Raw genomic sequence first — 23,679 nt, 5'->3', positions numbered from 1 at the left:
ACATTGAATAGGATGAGGAGCAGTTGGTCTTCCTATCTCTGAGAGGCAGAGATGGAAGAGGAGGAAGAGCTAGAAAGGGAGGCAGTAGAGGCAGACACACTGCATAGCTTACATTAGAAAAATATCCAAATAGAAGTGGACCTGTGAAGTTCAAACCAATGTTAGTCAAGTGTTAACTGTATAATCTTTTATATATTACTTATTTTATTACTTTCACTGGTGCTCTTTTTTCCCCCAAGTGTATTTGAATTATTGTCTTTCATCACTTGGTTTAGTCTAAATAAATTATTTTAGTGTTTCTTGTGAGGTAGACCTGCTCACAACAAATTCTCAGTGTTTGTTCATTTGGGAATATCTTTACTTTGGCCTTATTTTTGAAAAAGTTGCTGGATATAAAATCGTTGGGTGACATCTGTTTTATCCTTCAATACTTTGAATATCTTAACACACTACTTCTGCTCTCCATTGTTTATCATGAGAAGGCAGCTGTTGTTAGTCTTGGTGTGGTCTCTTGTCCATGCTAAGTTGTTTTCCTCTTGCTGCTTTCTAAATGTTGAATTAATGATTGCCTTTCAACACTTTGACTGTGATATGTCTGAGCGTCAGTTCTTCGCGTCTCTCTTATGTGAAGATTGCTGATCTTGTTAGATACGCATGAATTTTTCAACTATTATTTCTTAAAATATTTTTCTGTTCCTTTCTTTTGGTATTTCATAATTCATAAGTTAGTGTGCTTAATGATGTCCCACATTTCTTTGAGGCATTGCTCATTTTTCTTAATTCTTTTTTCTCTGTTTCCTCAATTGTATTATCTCTATTCGTCTATTATTAATTTTCCTTATTATTTTTTCCTCCAGGTCAAATATAGTGTTGAGCATCATTAGTGTTTTTTTCATTTGGTTATTGCAATTTTAACTCCAAAATTCTCATATTGTCCTTTTCAGTAACGACAACTTCTTTATTGCTGTTCTCTATATGCAAAGACATTGTCATCATACCTTCATTTAATTACTTAAACATTATTTTCTTTAGTAATTTCAACATATTTATAATAACTCTTTAAAGTACTTATTTGCAATATCCACCACAGGGATTTCTCAAAGGTAATTTATATGCCCTGCTACGATGCCATCTACATCTTAAATATGTATAGAGTCTGAAGAGCAGGGCAGGGTTAGCACCAGAATTGTTTCTTAAAGGCAGGCGCTGGGCCCTAAATTCCCTAAAGCATGCTACTCACAGGCTAAAGTTATTGTTGTTGTTGTTTTAAAGTATATGATATGACAACAAGAAACATTTCTTAATCCTGCTGAATATAGACAATATAACTCATGGGTTTTTAGAACCTTGTGAATCCACCCCTTAAAAAATTTCCTCATCTCTGAATGAAAAACAGGGGCGAGAAGATCCAGAAGTATTTCTTCCACATTGTTGACTCTTGGAGAATGAAGTAACAGCTTCCTCTTGAAACTCTATCTATCTATCTATCTATCTATCTATCTATCTATCTATCTATCTAGATATGTTTAGATAGATAGATCAGCAGAACATATAAACAGAGCCAATAGAAAATACATGTTTACATAAAAGCCAGTGGTGTAATTCCACCCCATAAATGTATACACCTACTGTATACCCACAAAAAGTAAAATAATTAAAACTAAAAAAAAAAACTAAAAGAAAACTCAGTGCTGTATTTCCAGCGTGAATCCGAACTTCTGAAAACCAAGAGAGCCAGTGGTATAAATCCCAGTGAAATGGCACGAAAAGACATATATTTTAGCTCAGAAGGCAGGCAAGATGCAAAAAGGGTAAATTCCTCTTTTCCACTCTTTGCTTTATTTAGGGCTCAATGGATTGGATGATGTCTACCTACATCCTCTATTTCTTCCTGTCTATCTATCATCTATCTATCTATCTATCTATCTATCTATCTATCTATCTATCATCTATCTATCTATCATCTGTTATCTATCTAATATCTAAATGATTTAGACCTAAATGATTTCTATGACAAATATAATTTCAAATTATATTTTTATTTTCTTCACTAACACCATTGGTTGTATTAGTTTAATTTAAGCAAGTAATTTAAGCAAGAATATTTATAAAACATTTTGAGTATACTGATGATTTTTTTTTGTTCTTGGAATATATGGAGTGTGTACTCTTTGCTATGCATAAGTGAACATGTGTGTGTTCTATTGAGTCATGTCAGAGTAAACATTATCTTCAATACAAACCATATGGCATGCTTCCTCAGAGGCAGTGGTTCATAATACTGGATTTGCATGAAATTTTATATATGGATATTTCGAAACACTGAAGCCAGGCTAAGTCACTTGAGATTCTGCCTCAGAAGGTTCGAGCTGGAGAGTGGATATTTTCATACACAGTGACATTGATATAAGGATTAATGATTTAAATGTGTAGAACATACAGGTGAAAAATGATCAGAACTCTTTGAAATTAGTTTGCAAACTTTTTTGAGTTCTCTGACAAAGAAGAAATCAGCTTTTCTTCTTTGTTGCCTGAGATAAGCTTAATGTAACTCTTCTTTGTAACTCAAATGTCCCCCCGACGTTTTTTTTTTTGAGATGGAGTCTTTAAGCTATTTGGCCAAATTACTAGGAGGGGCAGTAATGGGTGGATATCCATGATGGATGGGTAGATGGTGGGAGAGATGAATGGATGGAAAGTTAGATAAGTAGATAGATGTATGACTAAGTAAGTGGAAGAGTGCATGGATAATAGAATATAGGGTAGTGAGTAGACAGATCAATGATGAATGGATGGGTTGACTAGGAGCTAGACTGACGAATGATGAGATAAATAAGTGAATGGATGGATGAAGGAAAAAAAGACATACAAAAAAGAGGAAAACTAAATGTTAACACCTCCTTGCAATGTTTAATCTACCAAATTAACCCGCCAAAATGATTTCCTATGTTCAGTAAAAAATGTTTAGTTTAGAAGAGATTTAATTTATTAATTATCCAGTTGGAATTCTTCATAATTAGATCATAGGAATGTCCACTAAGCCCTGTGGGGGCTAGGTAGAAATAGCAAAGTGACAGCTCCAAACCAGGTGAAATAAATATTTGACCTCTATTTTGACAGATACAATTATAAGGCATGCAACTTCTCTAACCATAAGGATAAGCTAGTGACATGAGACAGACCAACAGAAATTTAGCAGTTCTTTTTGTCTTTAGAGAAGCAATACAGCTAATGAACTGCATTATAAAGACCATTTTTTTTTTTTGCCAAAACCAAAGTTATAGCTCAAACTTCCCAATAATTTCCCCAAATAAAAAAATTATGCATCAGTTTTTTTTTGCTTTTGTTTTTATTCTTTTGCATTTATTGCCTCATTTGAGCTTGAGAACAACCTTTTGACATGGTGAAATATTTTAGTACTTTTTTTGAGAAGGAAATCTCAGTGAGGAATTAGGTTAATTATCTAAGGTTTCTAAGATGATGATACATCTGCCACATGAGAAATCCATTAATCAAGACATCGATAAGAAAGTTGTTTAGTTTCTTTTTGTGTTATAGGTGGTAGCTTCATAAAATATCTCAGCTGAAACCCCCAATTTGTCTTTCACCATTTTATGTTCATTTTTGTCTTCCTTCAAAAAGTGAGGGAAGATATGTTTCATGTCTTGTTTCAGTTTACTGTCATTTGGGAAGCAATGAAGCCCTGAACAACATAATAACTGGGAATAAAATGTACATTATCTTACATAGATTTGCAAGAGTAGACTTAATTAGTGAATGCTGGGTATCAGGTGTATGGGTACCAACTGCCAAATACTATTAAAGCAACGTTGGGCCACACAGGCTCTTTAGCCTTTTCAAGTTTCTCTTGCCTTCCTTGTTAAATGGTTATAACAATATTATTTATTACTGCAGATAATACACTCAAATGTCAGCACAATTCTGGCATATGATAAGTATTTCATAAACTTACAATGATACTATGATTCCTATTTTGTTGCAGTTGAAAAACTGAAGATTTGAGAAAATAAGGGCCTTGTCCATTAGCTTAAAGCTAATAAATAGAAAAAGAACAATGCTTTTAAGTTATATTTTAGGATTCTTTTTCTAATACCCCTAATTATAAGAATTTAATTAATTATAAGCATTTACAATTGTATAAAAGAATTAACAAAGTTTATGTGATTGTTCCATGTTTGTGCTTAGGAGCCAATTATATTTTATCCTCACTTGTGGCTTTAGTCATTATCCTAACTAGCTCAAGTAAAATATACTTAAACATTATATATATATAAAGATTTGTGCTCCTAGAGATCTGTAGGTTTTCAATTAGCCTTTCCCTTCCAGTTGTACAATTTGGGAGGTAGTTTTTTGTTGCAGAAGAAGAAAATCTACATCCTTCTTGCCACTCTAAATGTAATAAAAGTATGTCAAAGTTGAAAACCCTTACAAAAACCTTACACCATCCTTGATCATAGCACATATTCTCTTTACAGTGGGAAATAATGATTAGTTCATTATATTCTCCAATGCAGCATACATTCTTGGAGAATGAGGTCTCTATTTTACGTATCTTAATCACTATCACAATTTGCATATTGACTGGCACATGGTAGATAATTGATACATATTTTTGGAATCAACCTGAATTGATTTGAATACAAGTCATTATTTTGCTAACAATTCAACAGATGTATTTACTGGCAACTGAGGTTAAGGAGAATCATAGATCTGGTAATAAGATGAACAAATATTAAATAATGTGGAAGCAGCCTTATAAAAAAAGAACATCTTTCTTTAATTGTAATATAAATTATTGTTGTTATCATCGCCATCATTATTTTTCCACCATCTATGTATCTTGATCACATTTAAAAGTGTCTCTAAACATATTATAATATAAAAAGGATTCATTCAATCAACATTTTTTAGAGAATATAATGTTGGCATGTGTTTTTGCAGGCACCTGTATGATTTATCAGTAAACAAAAGTTCCCTACTTTGGTAGAATTTATATTGAAGTGAATGGGATAAGCAATATTCAATAAATAGAAAAATAATATATGTAGTATATTAGAAAGTTAAATGTTATAGGAAAAAGGAAAGGTAGAATGGAATGGGGAATTGGGATTTCCAGGTGGGAAGTGAGGCAGTTTACAATCCTAAGAGTCTAGAATGGACCTCTTTAAATGAGCAACAGGAGCCAAGAATTGAAAGAGGTGAGGAGTTTGAGAAGTGAGAGATTCCAAAATGTGGTCTTGAAATCATCAGTACCTGAGTTTTATTTTTATTTCCTTTAGTTACCTTCATATATGTTTATTTGACTTGGTAGACTTTTGTTTGCACACCTAAAAAGTAAGGAAAATAATGTTTTTTGTCCTACTGTTTGACTTATATAAATTGATCAGAACTTGCTGTGTAACAGTAATTGTTATTGAATGCATGTTAAAAGTAGAATGTGCTAAGAAACGTAGCTCACGTTATGTACAATTACATGAGAGGTGAGATATTGACACGGGTTGAAGAGCTCTTTGGCCCATCTCTGTGGGCCTCACATTTCTAGGGCTTCAATATTTCCTGGAGTTTTGCTTTCTCCTGTAAGCAAATTTGCCAAATTCTGTGTCATTCGGCTCCACGTATGAATTCAAGTGAAAATAACAAAAAAGTCTTTTGAGAAATAGATACAGAAATGCATTAAAAATCTCTACTAAAATGCATTAAAGTAAATTTAAGAAAAAAATACACATTTAGAATAGTAGGGAATTAACAAGCTGATATGTAGATGTTTCACTATCTGCTGCTTTCAACAAAATTCACTTAGTAGAAAACAATTTTTAAAATGACTTTTGGAATAAGCATCTAGTGCAGCTGCTGTACTTTGGTGGTGGCAAAATTAAACAATTGGCTTAATCCAGCCTTTGAATGGCAGAAAGATTGGCACAAATAGCCCTAGGGGATCATGATATTCAAGCAGATTCACACAGGAAAAAAAAATACCTGTGGGAAATGTTTCCACTGACTTAATCCTGACATCTACAAAATTTTATGCTGGATTGTATCCACTGTCTCCTCAGCACACTTGTCATTAAAGTTAATAAACCACCAATTTCTGTGCCTGTTGGAAGGAAATGCAGCCATTGTCTGCCATGTCAATTAACTGTCAGAAAAAGGAGATTTAGAGGATGGACTGAAAAGGCTCCTAAAGGAACACTTCATGGACTTTAAAAGAGACGACTTGAAACCTCAAAACATTTAAGTAGATATCCAGTCCTTGTAAATAGAGAGACTTTTCAGTACAAATACAGAAACAAAAACTTAAAGTGCTTTGGAAGAATGTAAGAATTCCGTTTTCTTTGTACAGTTGTGGCACCTACATCAAACTCATTCACTTGCTAATTTGTTCATCCAATATTGATTTAGAATCCACTATATACCTGGCACTATTCTTGTAATTATTTATTCAATGATTAGCAAAACAGATGCAAATCCCTATTGTCTAGTGAGAGAATGAGATATTAAATAGACAAGTAAATGGATAAATGACAACTATAATAAGTAGTGATGGAAGTTAAACAGTATGTATTAATATAACCATACAAATAAATGGTTCAACTGTTAAAGCACTACTGTACCAACTGGTAAATAACCATCCTTTTTTCTTCCTGGCCCATCTCCTGGAACGCTTTTCTTTTCCCTGACACTCAGTAATAAATGGAAAACACCTGTTGTAGCACAATGGCTTTGCCATAACACTATAACCTTGCAGGACTCCACATAGAACAATAGCAAGGGTAACCTATAGTTTAACACAAGTCTTTGTACAGTGTTCTGTGATCCTCCAGGGAAAAAAAGGAGGACAGGTATTTTGTTATGAGATGTCACAAGACTGTTCTTCTTCTACCTCCCTGTCTCACAGGAGGTTGCCATGAAGCATATTTTATCTGTCTCTTGTGCCATTAAAACATGAGACTTTCCACAGTGCACCTCTTCCCCTTCTTTGGGTACAGCTATAGACTAAAATTGTTTGGCTGTAATTTAGAGTTTGATCCACAATGGCAGAGAGACCTACCACTTGTGTTGTCTGTCATCTGGCACCCCTGGTCTGATGTCATCCAGAGACTGGGAGTGTGGGTTGCCAACACCATGCTGATCTGCCTTATACAGTCATTGTGAGTAATAAACTGCCCAAATATATTTGGACTGATTGCCTCCTTTCTGGCTGAATCTATGAGACTGTGTCAAGTCAGCTTAGGAGCCTCCACCATGCTGCTGCATGGGGACTGCTTAACTGCTTGAAACCCATCAAAGTGTTGGGCACGGTGGCTCACGCCTGTAATCCCAGCACTTTGGGAGGCAGAGGCGGGAGGATCACGAGGTCAGGAGATTGAGACCATCCTGGCTAACACAGTGAAACCCTGTGTCTACTAAAAATACAAAAAAAAACAATTAGCCGGGCGTGGTGGTGGGCGACTGTAGTCCCAGCTACTTGGGAGGCTGAGGCAGGAGAATGGCGTGAACCCGGGAGGCGGAGCTTGCAGTGAGCCGAGATTGCGCCACTGCACTCCAGCCTGGGCGACAGAGCGGGACTCCGTCTCAAAAAAAAAAAAAAAAAAAAAAAAAGAAACCCATCAAAGCAGGAAACTAATAGGACCCTGCTCCAGCATTCAGGGAAGAGTAAGATTCTACTGGTGTACATCCACACCATACCAATCATTTTATATTTTGAATATCACAGTGCGTGAAAGTACTAGGAAGAAAAATGTGATATTCCACGAGATAATATAACATACATGCTAAAATTATATTTGTAGTGCAAAATGAATTTCTATGGGAATTAGCATTTCAACTAGGATCTGAGGAATGAGTAGGAATGGACCAGAAAGAATAGGGTACCAAATAATTTTCCACAACTTTAGGAAGAAGGGTCAGGTACATGTGAAGATGGTGAGGTATGTAAGAATATGTCTCATTCAATGAACTATAAAGAAGGCCAAAGAGAAATTATACTGTACATGTGGGTCAAAATATCTCCCTGACAGCCTAGCAAAACACTAGTACTTACACCCGTAAAGATGGAGTTCTGAGACTTCCCAAATGCAACGCCCATATAATTTTTTTGTCTCACTATTTAAAAGACATATTGATAGTTTTAGTGAGGAATACAAAAAATATTTGAAGACTTTTTTGTCTATAAGTTTCATAAAGATAGGGATGTTGCTTTATGTTGTGTTGTATTTGTAACTGACCTTATACTGAGTGTTAAAAATATCCGGTAAATGAAGGTGTGAGAGAAGGAAAGAAGGAAACAAGGAACCAAGAGAGGGAGGAAAGGAAAAAGAGAGAGAAGGAGGTCTTTTATTTTAGAAGAGTATAAAATTTATAAAATGGCTGTGATATATTAGGCCTGCAGTAAATGCCTTTCAAAAGATTGAATGAGAGAGGAGAAAGATGTAATAAAAATTACATGTGATGAAAATATAATAAAGAAATAAAAATAATTTATAGTCTTAAATAATTAACCCTGATAATATATAAATTCCAAAGTACCAACACACACTTGTGATGTGACTTTACACAATCTTCCTGGAATAATTCACCTCTCGTTGGCTTGTTCAGGGGGATTTGCACAAAAAACGTGGGTGCATTCTAGACTAATTTCATGACCAGGGATATAAGGCAACATTATTATTGGCATACCTTGGGTGGTGTGGATTGTGTAGACAAACAAACTTAATGACCTCTAAAGATAATATTGTGACAAACTATTTAAAATCTCAAACTGAAGGTAAGGGAGTTTGTGTTTTATTGTAAAGACAATAAGAAATCACTAAAGTTGTTTTGTTAAGAGGAAATGGGTTAAAATACAGTTTCATGAAAAATACATATGTTGGATCATGCAGAATGACTTTGTGAAGGGGAAAGGAGAGACAGCGAGAGAGAGAAAATGAACAAAACTCAGTGAGATAGTTGCAGCAATCTAGTCAACGGTGGAAACAAAGACCTAACTTTATTAGTCTTAAAAACAACAAAGAAGAAACAAATGTAACTTATGACTTCTGCATTCGGACATGAGCATAAAACTACTTTTGACAGTAGAACAGAGATCATGTGTGTGGGACATACAAGAATGACCCCTGAGAGCTGTCCACTTTCTAATTCCTAGAACATGTGAATATGTGATTGGGTCAGTGCAAGCAGGGGTGGGATAATATGGCCACAAGCAAGGAATGCAGGCAGCCACTGCAAGCTGGGAAAGGCAAGGAATTGATTTTTCCCTGGAACCTGCAGAAGGAATCAGGATTGCTGACACCTTGACTTTAGCCCAGTAATACATATTTTGGATTTCTTATTTCTAGAATTTTAAGGCAACATGTTTTCGATGTTTTAAGCCACTAAGCTTGATGATTTGTTACAGCAGCCATAGGAAACTAATATAATCTGCTATTGGCAGTAATATAAAGAGTGAGAGAAGGTCTTGACTTCAATTGTATACATGCTGCTTTGGAGGAATCAGAAACGTGCTGAGTGAAAATATTTTTCAAAAAATAAAACATAATGGAGTTCTGTTCACGGAAAATGTGCAGATAGCACTGATAAATGAGTCATAGGTGTAACAGGAAATAAAGATTTTGGTGATTTCTTATGTTTGGGTAGAAAACAAGAAGGAAGAACAATAAGAGAAGGCTGGGAAGTAGTGAGAAAAAGATGAACAGGGGTGAAAAATGAAAGAAAGTGGGATTTGGTAGAGAAATCTTAATGGGAAAATTACCAGAAGAGTTGATGATCAGCTATTTCACATGCTACACAAATTTCCAGGGCAGTAGGACTGTGGTTTTTCCATATTTGAAGAATCTCTAGTTTAAAGTACTTTCCGATTCATGGAATTGAAAAAAATTAGAATACAAACACCAACATTTTTGCTAAAGTAATATTCCACAGAAGTCATAAAAATAATTGTTTCTTGGGGTAAGGTAGCATTACAATGGGAGACAATGTAAAGATGTTAAAAGTGTGCCATGGACTGAAGTTGTTTAATTTGTAGATATACTAAGGGCCTGCCTTGTTGTCTTGTTCAGCTTGGCTTTTAAACTGTTGGAGTGAAAGTAGCCCAGTATAGTAAGTTTGGAGTCAGATAAATGTGGTACCAAAACCTAGCTGTTATCTTTCGCTTATTCCCTTTGATCCTAATTCTTTTTTAAACTGCAAATTGGCAAATTATACTTGTATATATGTATGAGATACAAAGTTGTGTTAGTATTTATGAATGCAATGTAGAATAATTAAATCAGGTTAGTTGACATGTCAATTTCTCTAAATATTTATCATTTTTGATAGTGAGAACATTTGAAATTACTCTTAGAAAGTTTGATATGTATCATAATATTTACTATATTCATCATATTGTGGAACAGACCTCCAAGAAAAAAAATCATATTCCTTCTAATTGAGGCTTTGTACCCTTTGACTTCATCTCTCCATCCCCTCGATGCTTCCCAGCCTCTATTTACCAACATCCAACTCTCTGCTTTGAGTTTGTTTCAGAGACTACATATAAGTGAGAACATGTGGTATTTGACTTTCTTACCCAGCTTATTTCATTTAGCATAATGCTCTCCAATTCCATCCATGTTGTTACAAATGACAAAATTTATCTTTTTAAAGGCTGAATAATATTTCATTGTTTATATATAACACATTTTCTTTATTTGATGGTGAACACAGGTCGATTTCTTAAATTGACTATTGTAAATAGTGCTGCAATAAACATGGGAATGCAGATATCTGTTTGACATACTGATTTCAAATCTCTTGGATAAATGCCCAGAAGCAGGATTGCTGGATCACACAGGAATTCTATTTTCAGTGTTTTGAGAAACCTCCATTCGGTTTTCTTCAATGGCTGTGCTAATTTACCCTACCACCAACAGGGTGCCAGGATTCCCATTTTACCACATTCCTGCCAATGTTTGTTGTCTGTCAGATGAGGATAATTACTTATCTCTTAGGATTAATGAGAATATTTAGATGTTAATTCATGGTAACTGGCACATTTACCTGCTACATGCTGGTAATTACATAATGGTGGTGATTATTTTATATAATCTCAGAAAAAGAGGCAGAGAACATGAGAATAAAAGTCAAGTTAAAAGCATTATTAGATAACAGGATGTATGTGGGAAAACCATAAATATAGTAGTATAGAAACAGCAAGTTTTTTCACCTTCTTTATACTCAGCCCAACATTGGTTAAGATAGTATTAATTTTCATAATTGATCAGCAAACTACCTATGTAGTTTACAGGACCACATCTCATCCAGGATTTTAAAAGATGCATATGTATATTGAACTGATAATATCTGCCTAAGTAAGGAACAATCAGATAATCTTCATTTCTTTGAAATCTCTTTAAAATTAATAACTACAGGGTATATTATACTATGGGGCTATTCCTCCTAGCAATTACTACCTCCTAGAACACTTGAAGTAGACAAAGGCAAAATGGATTAATAATAACTTCTGATATAATTTTGTCCTCATGAAATCAATAAATTCTATAGTAAAGAAATATTAGATGCTTCTAGATTATATCTCAAAGCATCCTTTTTTAAAAAATGTATTTCTTTACCTAGATAGTCGATCCAGGTTCGTGTATATCACAGAAATTTCTTGTTCTCAATGCACAGTATAAAAGGGAATGCCGGATATTCATTTTCATGAAGACAAACGTATTTTATTTTTAATGATAGAGTAAGTAAAAGTTTCAGATATTTTCAGAAAGTACAATTTCTAGATGTATAGTTCAGGGTCTAGAACCTATTAATTAAGATTGAAAAGCTATGTAGAGTATCAGTAAAGTAGCTGAGAAGTCCCATTAAGATTCCCAAGACTAATATAAGGAACAAAAGCCTATATAGGAAGATGTCTAAACAAAATAATTCTCAAAGAGCAATCATCTAATTTCTAATAATAAAGAGTGGACGTGTGAAAATTGTCATTCTTCCTCTCTGCATAATTTTCACCATTTTTCTTTGTTATCAGTTCTAGACATGTAATTCAAGTTTATGAATTGCATACTAAATGTTTGATGAAATTCACCTGGCCTAGAAGTAAATTTTAAAGAGATAGTTTTCTGCTGAAAGCTCCATTTCTTCAGTTTTCTCCACAGAAAACTCTCTCTGCCAAGGGCCTTGATTCATATTCAAAGCTTCTCTGGAATATCTCTGTGTACAAAGAAAGGATATCAACAAAATTTGATAGACATTGAAATCAATATGTTTGTGCTTTAATAACTCACAAAAAGGCTGAATAAATTATTTGTTTTTGAAACGCTCTCTGGGTGAAATATAAAACATGAGATTATAAACTTTGAAACCAATTTTGAGGAAAAGTTATAGGTTAACAAAATTTAGAAAGTGTCTGTCTAGTCATTAAAATGATTAATAAACTAGTATGATAATTTTACATATAAATTTTTTAATTAAAACCTACTGTTTTGAAGAGAGGTTTAGGAAGAGAGTTTAAAGAAGGATCAATATGAAATATATGTAAAATATTAAATGGCTCATTTAAAAAATAAATATTAGGAAATAAAATCACATGTTGTTTTGTCTACTCTGGTACATTGACTAGATGTGTCTATTACTATAGAAAGCACCCAAGGAGTCATAAATTCCTTTAGAGGTAACATTTAAAAATCATCTACTCAAAAATTCTTACTTTGCACACAGGGAGTCTGAGATCAAACAGTAAGTGGCAAAGATCATGCAATAACTGTGACTCATGGATCATTAATCTCTCCTGGAGTAATTTTTAGATATTCTTAAAGATAAATCAAGATAGTACACTTAGGTCTTCTAGGGGAAGTGGTTTTTTATTATAGTTTTACTTGCTTTATCTGATAATTACATTGAACATATTCTCATGAGCATTTTTGTAGTTTGAATATAACCATTTTACATATGAATAAACCACTTTTCATTTATTCAATTATTTGACCAATTTTTTTAAAATGTGGTTGTTTGTATTTTTAATTTATTTACTACCTAAGTCTATTTAACTTTTTTTAATGATTGTCTTCTTATTGTTGAGCTGTAAGTTTCATTTGTATATTTTGGATTCAAGTCCTTTCACTGATACATATTTTCTCTTGTTTATGACTTGGCTTTTCATTCTCTCTGTAGTGTCTATTGAAGAACAACATTTTATATATAATAAAATTATGTTTATCTTTTTTTAATGTTTGGGCTTTTTTGTCTATTTAAGAAATATTTGTCTGTCTCAAGGTCACAGCAATTTTCTTCTAGATTTATGTTTGAGCTTTTACATTTAGGTTTATAATTCATTTCTAATTTTTGTTTGTGAATAGTGTGAGGAAAAGATCAGGTTGATTTTACACATGCACACACATATTATGTTTATATATATAATGGATTATATGTTATATAAAGATATATAATGTGTATTTTATACATTGTAAAATATATATTTTATATATATAATATACATATATAATGTGTGTGCATGTGCAAAATATATATTTTACACTATATATTATATATATAGTGGATATGATATATTCATTGTATCAATTGGATATAATATAACCATTATATAATGTACAAATATATGTTTATATTATATAATGGATATATACATATATAATGTATGTGCATGTGTAAAGTATGCATAATATATATTTTTTATGTATATAATGTATGATAAAATCTCCAATTGCTTTCTCATTATTTATTAAATTTAGTATTTTTAAGCATTGAATTACACTTTGTCTTTCTAAACAATCAAATAACAATATATGTTTTCAACTGACTACATATTTGGGTCAATTTCCAGATTCGGTCCTGATTGATTGTCATATATGTCTATGCTTATGCCAACACCACAATGCCATTAATGTAGCTTTGGAGTTAGTCTTAACATCAGATAGCGTTAGTCCTACAGCTAGTGCTTTTCTAAAGATTTTGGATACACATGTTAGAAATAGCTTGGCAAATTTACCAAAAATAATCGTGTGGGAAATACAGTCTGTTTGTATTTTATCTGTACATTAATTGAGGGAGACCAGACATCATAAGAGTATTAAATCTCTCATTCAATAGCAAAAATATTTTAATTCATAGACTTTGTATATATTTCTGTTTATTTAAAATTTTATTAGTCTTAGTAATGTTTTGTAATTTTCAACACAAATGTTTTTCACATTCTTCATTAAATTTTTTCCTAACAATTCTTAATGCATTTTTTCTCTTTTTTTTACACTTTTCTTTCTAGTATTCCAACGTACATATGTTAAAGTGTTTAATATTATTCTAAGCATTTTTGAGGCCCTGTTCATGTTTCTTCAAACTTTTTTTCCCTTCACTGTTCTTCAAAAAGAATCATTTCTATTAGTATCACATCATATTTACTGGCCCTTTTTCTGCCATCTTCGTTTTTTAATGTGCATCCAATTTCATTTTTCTTTTCAGAATTTTCATTTGCTTAAAAAAATGTGCAAATTTTATGTTAAGATTTCCTCTTTTATCAAGAACACATTACCTATAAGTTCTTAATCCTATTTTTAATAGCCGACTTAAAGTGTTTTTCTGTTATATTCAACATATAGACTACCTAGATATCGGTTATAATTGTCTACTCTTGTGTGTCTTTGGATCATATATACATATATGTTATATTAATTACTGGTGAGATTTTATGTTGCGACGGAGATTGTGGTTGCTATATTACAGAGACTCTGGATTTTATCTTTTGAATATTTTTAATTTTTGTTCTAGAGTGCTGTTAAAATACTGGTAATCAACTTGATTTGTGTAGGGTTTGTTTTATTCTTTGCCTATTGCCAATACTTAAAAAGCTCAAGGTAATACCCAAGCTCCTCTTATTTAATTGAGCTAAACCTCCAAAGACGTGTCCCCACCACCCCCCCGCCCCAAGTACTGTCTAGGATTGATTTAGATTTGTTTAAGGTAGGTTCAAAATAGGCCTCATTCTAGGACAGGGATCAAAAAACATTTGCTGTAAGTGAGCACATAGTAAATATTTTAGTCTGAGCAGGCCATATGGTTAACCACTGAATTCCACCGTTGTAGCACAAAAGCAACTAGGCAATACTTAAATAAAGGTGGTTGTGTTTTAATAAAATTTGCATACAAAATCAGTCAGTAAGCAAGATTTTGACTGTGGGCCGTAGCTTGCGAACAACTCTTTAGTGCTTAGCTATTAATCTAAAGACTGCTGTTTTGATTGCCTGTGGTGTTAAGAGTTTATGGGTGTCTCTGGAGCTCTACTATCCTTTTACAGTGCTTAACCTTGAGTTTTTCTTTTCTCCTCTCAGCCATGTAGAATTTGTTCTGTTATTGACCTTGTATAATTTATTACTCTGGTATGTGTAGACCAAATGTCAGCCAAGGATGTACTGGAACACTCCTCCTGTTACCCAAGCTGATTTTTGGGAGCCCCACTCCTGCACTTCATACTTCTCTGATGCCCTGTCCCACATATTGTAGCCATTTAATCTGTTCTAAATTCTGCTTTCCACCTCAATAGCTCAGTACAACTACAGTGATCGTCTTGGGCCATTGCTCTTTGCACCTTGGTGAAGAAATTGCCATCAGGCAGAAAACTGGTGCAGTCATGGGTCTTACCCTAGTCAGTTTCCTATATTTCAAGATTCATAGCCTGGCACAATTGATTCATAGTTGTTTATAGGAGGAGGACTAGTCCAATATTGATTACCCTGTCATCTCTATCATGTCTAGAAGCAGATAATTCGAATCCTTTTTTTAAGTTATATTTTAGGTTTGAGAATACACGTGAAGGTATGTTGCATAGGTAAACCCTTGTCCTGGTGGTTTGTTGTACATATTATTTTCTTACCCAGGTATTAATCCCAGTACCCAATAGTTATCTTTTCTGCTTCTCTCCCTCCTTTCTACTCCTCCTCCCCACTCAAGTAGACTCTAGTGTCTGTTGTTTCCTTCTTTGTCTTCCTAAGTTCTTATCATTTAGCTCCCACTTATAAGAGAGAACATGCAGTATTTGGTTTTCTGTTCGTGTGTTAGTTTGCTAAGGATAATAGCCTAATCCTTCTTTAAATATCAAGAAATATAAATATCTAACTAGAATTTAAGAAAAAAATATTTCTTTACATTAGCTGAAAATGCAGGGTTCATTGATTTCAGGCATGGTTTGAATGAGTTTTTCATGTCACCAAAGCCTGCTCTATATTTATTTCTTGTTTTTTATGTTTTATTTTATCCTATAGGACAGTATAGCCTCATGCTGTTCTCTTTTATTCCAGCAATAATGTATATTTGAGTTTAGGCCTAAACATCTTCATATTACTCTGCAAAGAGAAATAATATACTGTATCTTCCCTTAGATGAAGAGAGACAGCTTTTATTCCAGAAAACATCAGTAAATATCTTCTAGTTTCTGCATAAAGTCATTTAAGTGCCTAAACCAATTTTCAATTATATAACTAGAGAGTTAAGAGTTGAGATAGAGTGATTGCTTTAAGAAATTACGTCTCCATCTTTGCAACTGAGCATTGAGATCTCACCTAGCATGTATGGCTACAAAAGAATGTGAGGCAGAATGGATGAGAAAGAGTGGAGTTATTACTCACATTTTAGGAGGCCGGTCCATCTTATGACTTGTTCATCTGGTTTTCTGCATTTTGGTGGGAACACACACAGACACACACACACACACTTTCTCTTTCTTGAGGAATTGTAGGAATTATCTTAGGAATTAAGATGAACCATGCATTTGTACTTTATGTTCTTAGAGCCTTAAAAATGGCTTACCGAGCTGAATTAGAAAATCTGTTAGAATTTTATTTTAGAAACTACTACTTGGAAAACTCCTGCATCTTCTGTGTCTCTGGTAGGTTTACTATCTTTGATAATGAGACTTTTGGAGCCAACATCATTACTTTTTACAAGCGGCTGCCAGAGATCTTGGAACAAAATTTTCAGCTCAGCCAAGACAAATAAGTTTTATGGCTCCACTATCAGTGCTTTTTTTCTGCTGTTGCATCCCCTACCCTACCTTTATATCACATTCATGCAGCATATTATAATATATTTTTTCCATAAACCTGATATGCTTTACTTGTCTTTAAGATTTTATTGCTTTTAATGTGAAATTGTCTCACATCCTTTTTAGAGGAAAGTAAGGTATAGTTTTATATTCTATAAACCTCAGTGAAATTTATCAGAGAAATTAAAATAAAGACAACTGGTTAATTTTACCTAGAGGGAAAGGGGTGAAGGAAGAATTTTTAAAAATTGTATCCATGAGTTATTTCAGAATCATTGAATTACAAATCTAATGTATGACTGATGAGTCAGAACTTCGCAAATTTATCTAGTTGCCAAAATTTTATAAAATGATTCACTGAAATTTCAATAAAATGTAGTCATCTAGCCTCACATCCTTTTTCTTTTCTGCTTCATCCAACACAGTTATACCTTCATGTTTCCTAGAAGAAAACAGTTTGTGCACCGAACACACTACTGGTGCTATCCTTTAGAATCTAACTCTACTTAAGGTCCATTCTGAGAAAAAATAACAAGTAACACCCCCGTGGAGCACTACACTTAGAGTAACTGAGCCAGAAACAAAACCAAGCTCCAGCTTTTTATGGTCTGTAAAAATTTGAAGTTCTACATTTTCATAATTGTTAATAAAGTATATTAAGAATTTACATTAAGAATGTGGTACATATACACCACGGAATAGTTGGCAGCCATAAAAAGAATGAAATAATGTCCTTTGCAGCAACATGGATGAAGATGGAGGCCATAATCCTAAGGACATTAATACAGGAACAGAAAACTAAATGCTGCATGTTCTCACTTACAAGTAGGAGATAAGCATGGAGTGCACATAGACATAAATATGGGAACAATGGACACTGTTGTCTACTAGAGCAATTATCCTCAACCTTTGTGGCACCAGTGACCAGTTTCATGGAAGACCATTTTTCCACGTACCTGAGATGGGGTCGGGGAGGGGTTTCATGATTATTCAAGTGCGTTACATTTGTCATTAGATTCTTATAAAGAGCATGCAGCCTAGATCCTTTACATGCGTATTTCACAATAGGGTTCATGCCCCTATGAAAATCTAATGCTGCTGCTGACCTGACAGGAGGTGGAGTTCAGCTTTGCTCACTTGCCAGCTGCTTACCTCCTGCTGTGCTGCCCAGTTCCTAACAAACCACGGAGCAGTACCAGTCTGTGGCATAGGGGCTAGGGACCACCGTACTAGAGGGTGGAGGGAGGAGGTTGGGTTGAAAAACTACCTACTGGGTAGGATAGTCACTGTTAGCATGATGGGATCTATATGGCAAACCTCAGCATCATGCAATATCCGCATGTAACAAATCTGCACATGTACTCCCTGTATCTAAAATAAAAGTTTAAATTAAAAAAAATTATGAAAAAAAATTATGGCTACTCTGTATGATTTAATCCTACTGGATTAATCCTTTCCAAACTAGAATCAAAGTATTGCAGTATGGGATGGTATCTGCAAGTCCTTTTATTACTTTTTCTTATTCTTTTTGTCAACTCTGGTTTCCCAAGATCTCTTGGCTGGATTTTCACCAGGTAAGAAAAGGTAAATCATTAAAACCCTGGGTATGGCCAGGTGTAGTGGCTCATGCTTGTAATCCCAGCTCTTTGGGAGGCTGAGGCAGGCAGATCATCTGAGGTCAGAAGATCGAGACCAGCCTGGCCACCATGGCAAGATCCTGTTTTTACTAAAACAATACAAAAATTAGCTGGGTGTGGTGGCATGCACCTATAATCCCAACTACTTGAGAGGCTGAGGCACAAGAATAACTTGAATCCAGGAGGCGGAGTTGCAGTGAGCTGAGATCATACCACTGCACTCCAGCCTGGGTGACAGCAGAGTGAGACTGCAAAAAAAAAAAAAAAAAAAACTTGGGCATGAATGGCAATAAAACTTTCAAAGGCAAATTTGCTATTTTTGTTGGAATTTATTCTTCCTGCCCTGATACAAGCTTCCTGAATTGTTATTGATTGCCTTTATGATGAATTTATGACAAGTAATATAAACTATATTACTTATCATATAGTCATATATTACTATTGAACTGGTACTACTCTAAGTATTTTACAGATATTGACTAATTTAAGTCTCCCAACAAGCCTGTAAGTTAAGTACTATTATTCATCTTTAAAGAAGAGGAAACTGAAGCATGGGGAGATTAAATATTTAAGTAGTAAAAATTAATCAGGTAAAAACTAGTACTCCAATTTCAATGTGAACTCCAATGTTCATCTCCTACCATCTTTGTTTTGCTGTCTCTCTAAAGTGAAAGACAACAATGTTGTCCTTATTATTTTTGAGTATGTTCCTTCAATACCTAATTTATTGAACATGAAGGGATGCTTAGTTATATCAAAGGCCTTTTTCTGTGTCTATTGAGATAATCATGTGGGTTTTTTTTTCTTTAGTTCTGTTTATGTGATGAATTACATTTACTGATTTGTGTATGTTGAACCAGGCTTGGATCCTGGGTGTAAAGCCACCTTGATTGTGGTGGATAACCTTTTTGATGTGCTGCTGGATTCGATTTGCCAGTATTTTATTGAGGGTTTTTTCACTGATGTTCATCAGGGATATTTGTCTGAAGTTTTCTTTTTTTGTTGTATGTCTGCCAGGTTTAGGTGTCAGAATGATGCTGACCTCATAAAATGCACTGGGGTGGAGTCCTTCCTTTTCAACTGTTTGTGATAGTTTTAGTAGAAATAGTACCAGCTCTTCTTTGTACCTCTGGTAGAATTCACCTGTAAATCCGTCTGGTCCTGGGTTTTTTTGTTTCTTTTTTAAATTTTTGGTTGGTAGGCTATTTATTACTGCCTCAATTTTAGAACTCATTATTGGACTATTTATGGATTCAGTTTCTTCCTTGTTCAGTCTTGGGAGGGTGTTTGTTTCCAGGAACTTATTCATTTCTTCTAAATTTTCTAGTTTATGTGCATAGAGGTGTTTATAGTATTCTCTGATTTTTTTTTGTATTCCTGTGGAAGTCAGCGATGGTATCTCCATGATCCCATTTCTATTGTGTCTTCTCTCTTTTCTTCTTTATTAGTCTAGCTAGCATTCTATATATTTATTCGTTTTTTTCTTTTCTTTTTCTTTTTTTTTTTTTTTCAAAAAAACCGCTCCTAGGTTCATTGATTTTTTGACGGTTATTTTGTGTCTCTAGCTCCTTCAGTTCAGCTCTGATCTTGTTATTTCTTGTCTTTTGCTAGCTTTGGGGTTTGTTTGCTCTTGGTTCTCTAGTTCTTTAAGTTGTGTTGTTAGGTCGTTAATCTGAGATTCTTCTAGTTTTTTTGACGTGGGCTTTTGGTGCTATAAATTTCCTTCTTAAAATTGCTATAGCTGCATCCCAGAGATTTTGGTACATTGTCTCATTGTTCTCATTCGTTTTAAATAACTTCTTCATTTTTGTCTTAATTTCATTATTTAGCCAGAAGTCATTCAGCAGCAGGTTGTACAATTTCTGTGTAGTTTTGTGGTTTTGAGTGAATTTCTTAGTCTTGAGTTCCGATTTGACTGTGCTGTGGTCTGGAAGATTGTTTGTTATGATCTTAGTTCTTTTGCATTTGCCGAGGAGTGTTTTACTTCTACTTATGTGATCAATTTTAGAGTGAGTGCCATGCAGCAATGAGAACAATGTATATTCTGTTGTTTTTTAATGCAGAGTTCTGTAGATATCTATCAACTCTGCTTGATCCAGAGCTGAGTTCAGTTCCTAATTATCTTTGTTAATTTTCTGTCTTGATGATGTGTCTAATATTGTCAGTGGGGTGTTAATGTCTCCCACTATTATTGTGTGGGAGTATAAGTCTCTTTGTAGGTCTCTAAGAACTTACTTTAATAATCTGGGTGCTCCTGTATTGGGTGCATATATATTTAGAATAGTTAGCTCTTCTTGTGGAATTGAAACCTTTACCATTATGTAATGCCCTTCTTTATCTTTTTTGATCTTTGTTGGTTTAATGTCTGTTTTGTCAGAAACTAGGATTGTGACCTCTTCTTTTTTGTGTTTTTCATTTGCTTGGTAAATTTTCCTCCATCCATTTATTTTGAACCTATGTGTGTCTTTGCACATGAGATGGGTCTCTTGAAGACAGCATGTGGATGGGTCTTGACCCTTTATCAACATTGCCGTTCTGTTTCCTTTAATTGGGGCATTTAGACCATTTACATTTAAGATTAATATTGTTATATGTGAATTTGATTCTGTCATGATGCTGAAACTAGCATTTTCTTATACACATTAAAAAGGGAATTCTTGCATAAATAGTTCTATGTGTTTATGACAGATAATGTTTCTACCAATAAAATGAAATACATGTGATTTAAATATAATTTATAAATTCTTGTTTCTTTCAGCCTCCGAGTTTGGGTTTCTGTTTCACAAGAGGAGCTAATTAACCCATATAGATATGGTTTATCAGGAATACTGTTGTGATCAAATAAATTTTACCAGATATCTAAAAGATAAGAAGAAAATCATGCTTGGAATTTTTAAGACCTTACAATATAGATAAACTTAGCACTTTTGAGGTAAAATAAGGCCAGTATATCCAAAGCATATTGAGCAAGGGGCACGTGGTAGGAAAGAAAGATTGAGAAGGAGAAAATAATGTTGTGCATTATTTGTTATGGTAAAACATATGATTTTTAAATCAATGAATAAATAGGGAAATGTGCATATGTGAGTTGCCTGGAGGTCAGTGATCTTGGCTGGGCTGAAGTATGACTCTAGAGATCCACCAGCTTGCTTATCCACCAGCAATTTGACTGTAAGCTGGGTTTATTGTAAATATTTACAATATTAATATGTTGATTAATATAACCTTTCACATGCTCTATTCCGTTTTTTAGCTTCACTTTCTTGATAGCAACTGTCACTATCTGATTTTATATATGTATATTCTGTCTCTTTTTAAAGAGAAGGATTTCTTTTTCTTCATTATTCTACAATTAGTTCAGAGAATGGTTTTTGATTTATATTAAAAGATGAATAATATTTGCTGAATTATAAAATTATTGAATGAATGTTGATACCTAATAAAATGGCAGCTTTCCTATAGAAAATTAAATGCATTTTATTATTCTTGCTCTCAACAGATACCACAATCGACTGGTAGATGTAAACAATTTAAGAATATAAGTTTATAGATTATTTAGAGAAAGTATTTGTTGTTGCTGTTGTTGTTGTGGTTGTTGTTTAAGTCATCTTGGCAATTCTCCTGGCCCAGCACAGTGCCTGGCATAGTGAAGAACACAGAGATTAATCAAAGGATGAATGGATAAATGGAACAATAATGGAATAAAGCAAAGTGGTGCAAATGCTATATGTATACAGATAATGGAACTTCCTACTCTTCACATTCCTAATTTGAACCTGGCTATTACGGTGTAGAATAAGTATTGCCATCTCTAGTTTAGAAAAGTCAAGGGCTTTGCCCAAGATCACATAGCTGGGAAGTGGTGGAGGCGGGATTTGAATATATAAATTCCAAATCTGAAGGTACTGCTTTTTTATTCTAATAGCACAATAATGATACTTGTAATGGTATGGAGGTATGGTGGGATAGAGAAGTGTATGGGATTAAAACACAAAACAAAAATAGAGTACATCTTAGTACATTTGTCTGCTTGAGCTGCCGTAACAAAATACCATCGACTAGTATAAAAATAAAAATCTATTATCTCTCAATTCTGGATGCTAGAAGTCCCAGAGTAAGGTGTCCATATATTTAGTTTCTGGCGAAATCTATTCCTGGCTTGTAGACCATGCCTTCTCTGTCTGCCCTCATTTGGCCTATCCACCTGTGAACACAAATAAATATCTCTGTTGTTTTTTTCCTCTCCTTACATGAACATGTGTCCTATGGAATTAGGGCCTCACTCTTGTGACTTCATTTAATTTTAATTACCCCCAAAGTGCTCTGTCTCCAAATACAGTGACAATATTGAGTTAAGGCTTCAACGTATAAACTTTGGTGGCATAAAATTCAGTCTATACCAACTGGAAATATAAGTAATTGATTTAAATCACAAGTATTCCTAGGGACTTGAGTTGGGTCCTTGAAATTAGATGTTTTGGTCTAGTGAAGCATTTAGTGCCTATTTATCCAGAACTACCATTCTCTGAATATTAAATATTCTGCACATCAAATTATCATGATATACAGTATTTTTAAACTGAATTCTGAGTGAATCTTACAGGACACTGTTTTTTTTTTTACTTTTCTCTCTTTTTACAATTCTTTGGCAATATATGACAGATGCTTAAAGGTACAGAGACAAATTGCAGAATTTATCTAAAAGATTTATCTCTTATTTTACAGGCGCAGCAGCTTACCGATCTGGAACAAAAATTAGCTGTAGCCAAAAATGAACTGGAGAAAGCAGCTCTTGACAGGGTAAGTCTACATTCATGAACCATTACAACTTTACTTTTAGCAAAAAAAAAAAAAAAAAAAAAAAAGTTAAAGTATGCTCATTGCTTTTCTTGATTTATTAATGTGTTTCCAGATGCTGTGTATATAACAGAGTTACAGAATTCAGGAAGGTTTGATATCTTCTTTGGAATCCAATTATTT

General features: G+C 33.9%; 1 protein-coding gene across 4 annotated transcripts in view; it reads left to right on the top strand.

Annotated features, from left to right (window-relative positions):
• Positions 1–23,679, top strand: part of LUZP2 (leucine zipper protein 2) — a 585,694-nt gene that overhangs the window by 457,421 nt on the left and 104,594 nt on the right. For all 4 annotated transcript variants that reach the window (XM_055282114.2, XM_055282112.2, XM_055282111.2 and 1 more), the window contains one exon: positions 23,425–23,499. In XM_055282114.2, the coding sequence (XP_055138089.2) occupies positions 23,425–23,499 (75 nt within the window). The remainder of the gene's footprint in view (positions 1–23,424; positions 23,500–23,679) is intronic.

This window comes from Symphalangus syndactylus, chromosome 6 (assembly GCF_028878055.3).
Source record: "Symphalangus syndactylus isolate Jambi chromosome 6, NHGRI_mSymSyn1-v2.1_pri, whole genome shotgun sequence".
Classification (NCBI taxonomy): Eukaryota; Metazoa; Chordata; class Mammalia; order Primates; family Hylobatidae; genus Symphalangus; species Symphalangus syndactylus.
This window is presented reverse-complemented; position numbering and strand designations above follow the sequence as displayed.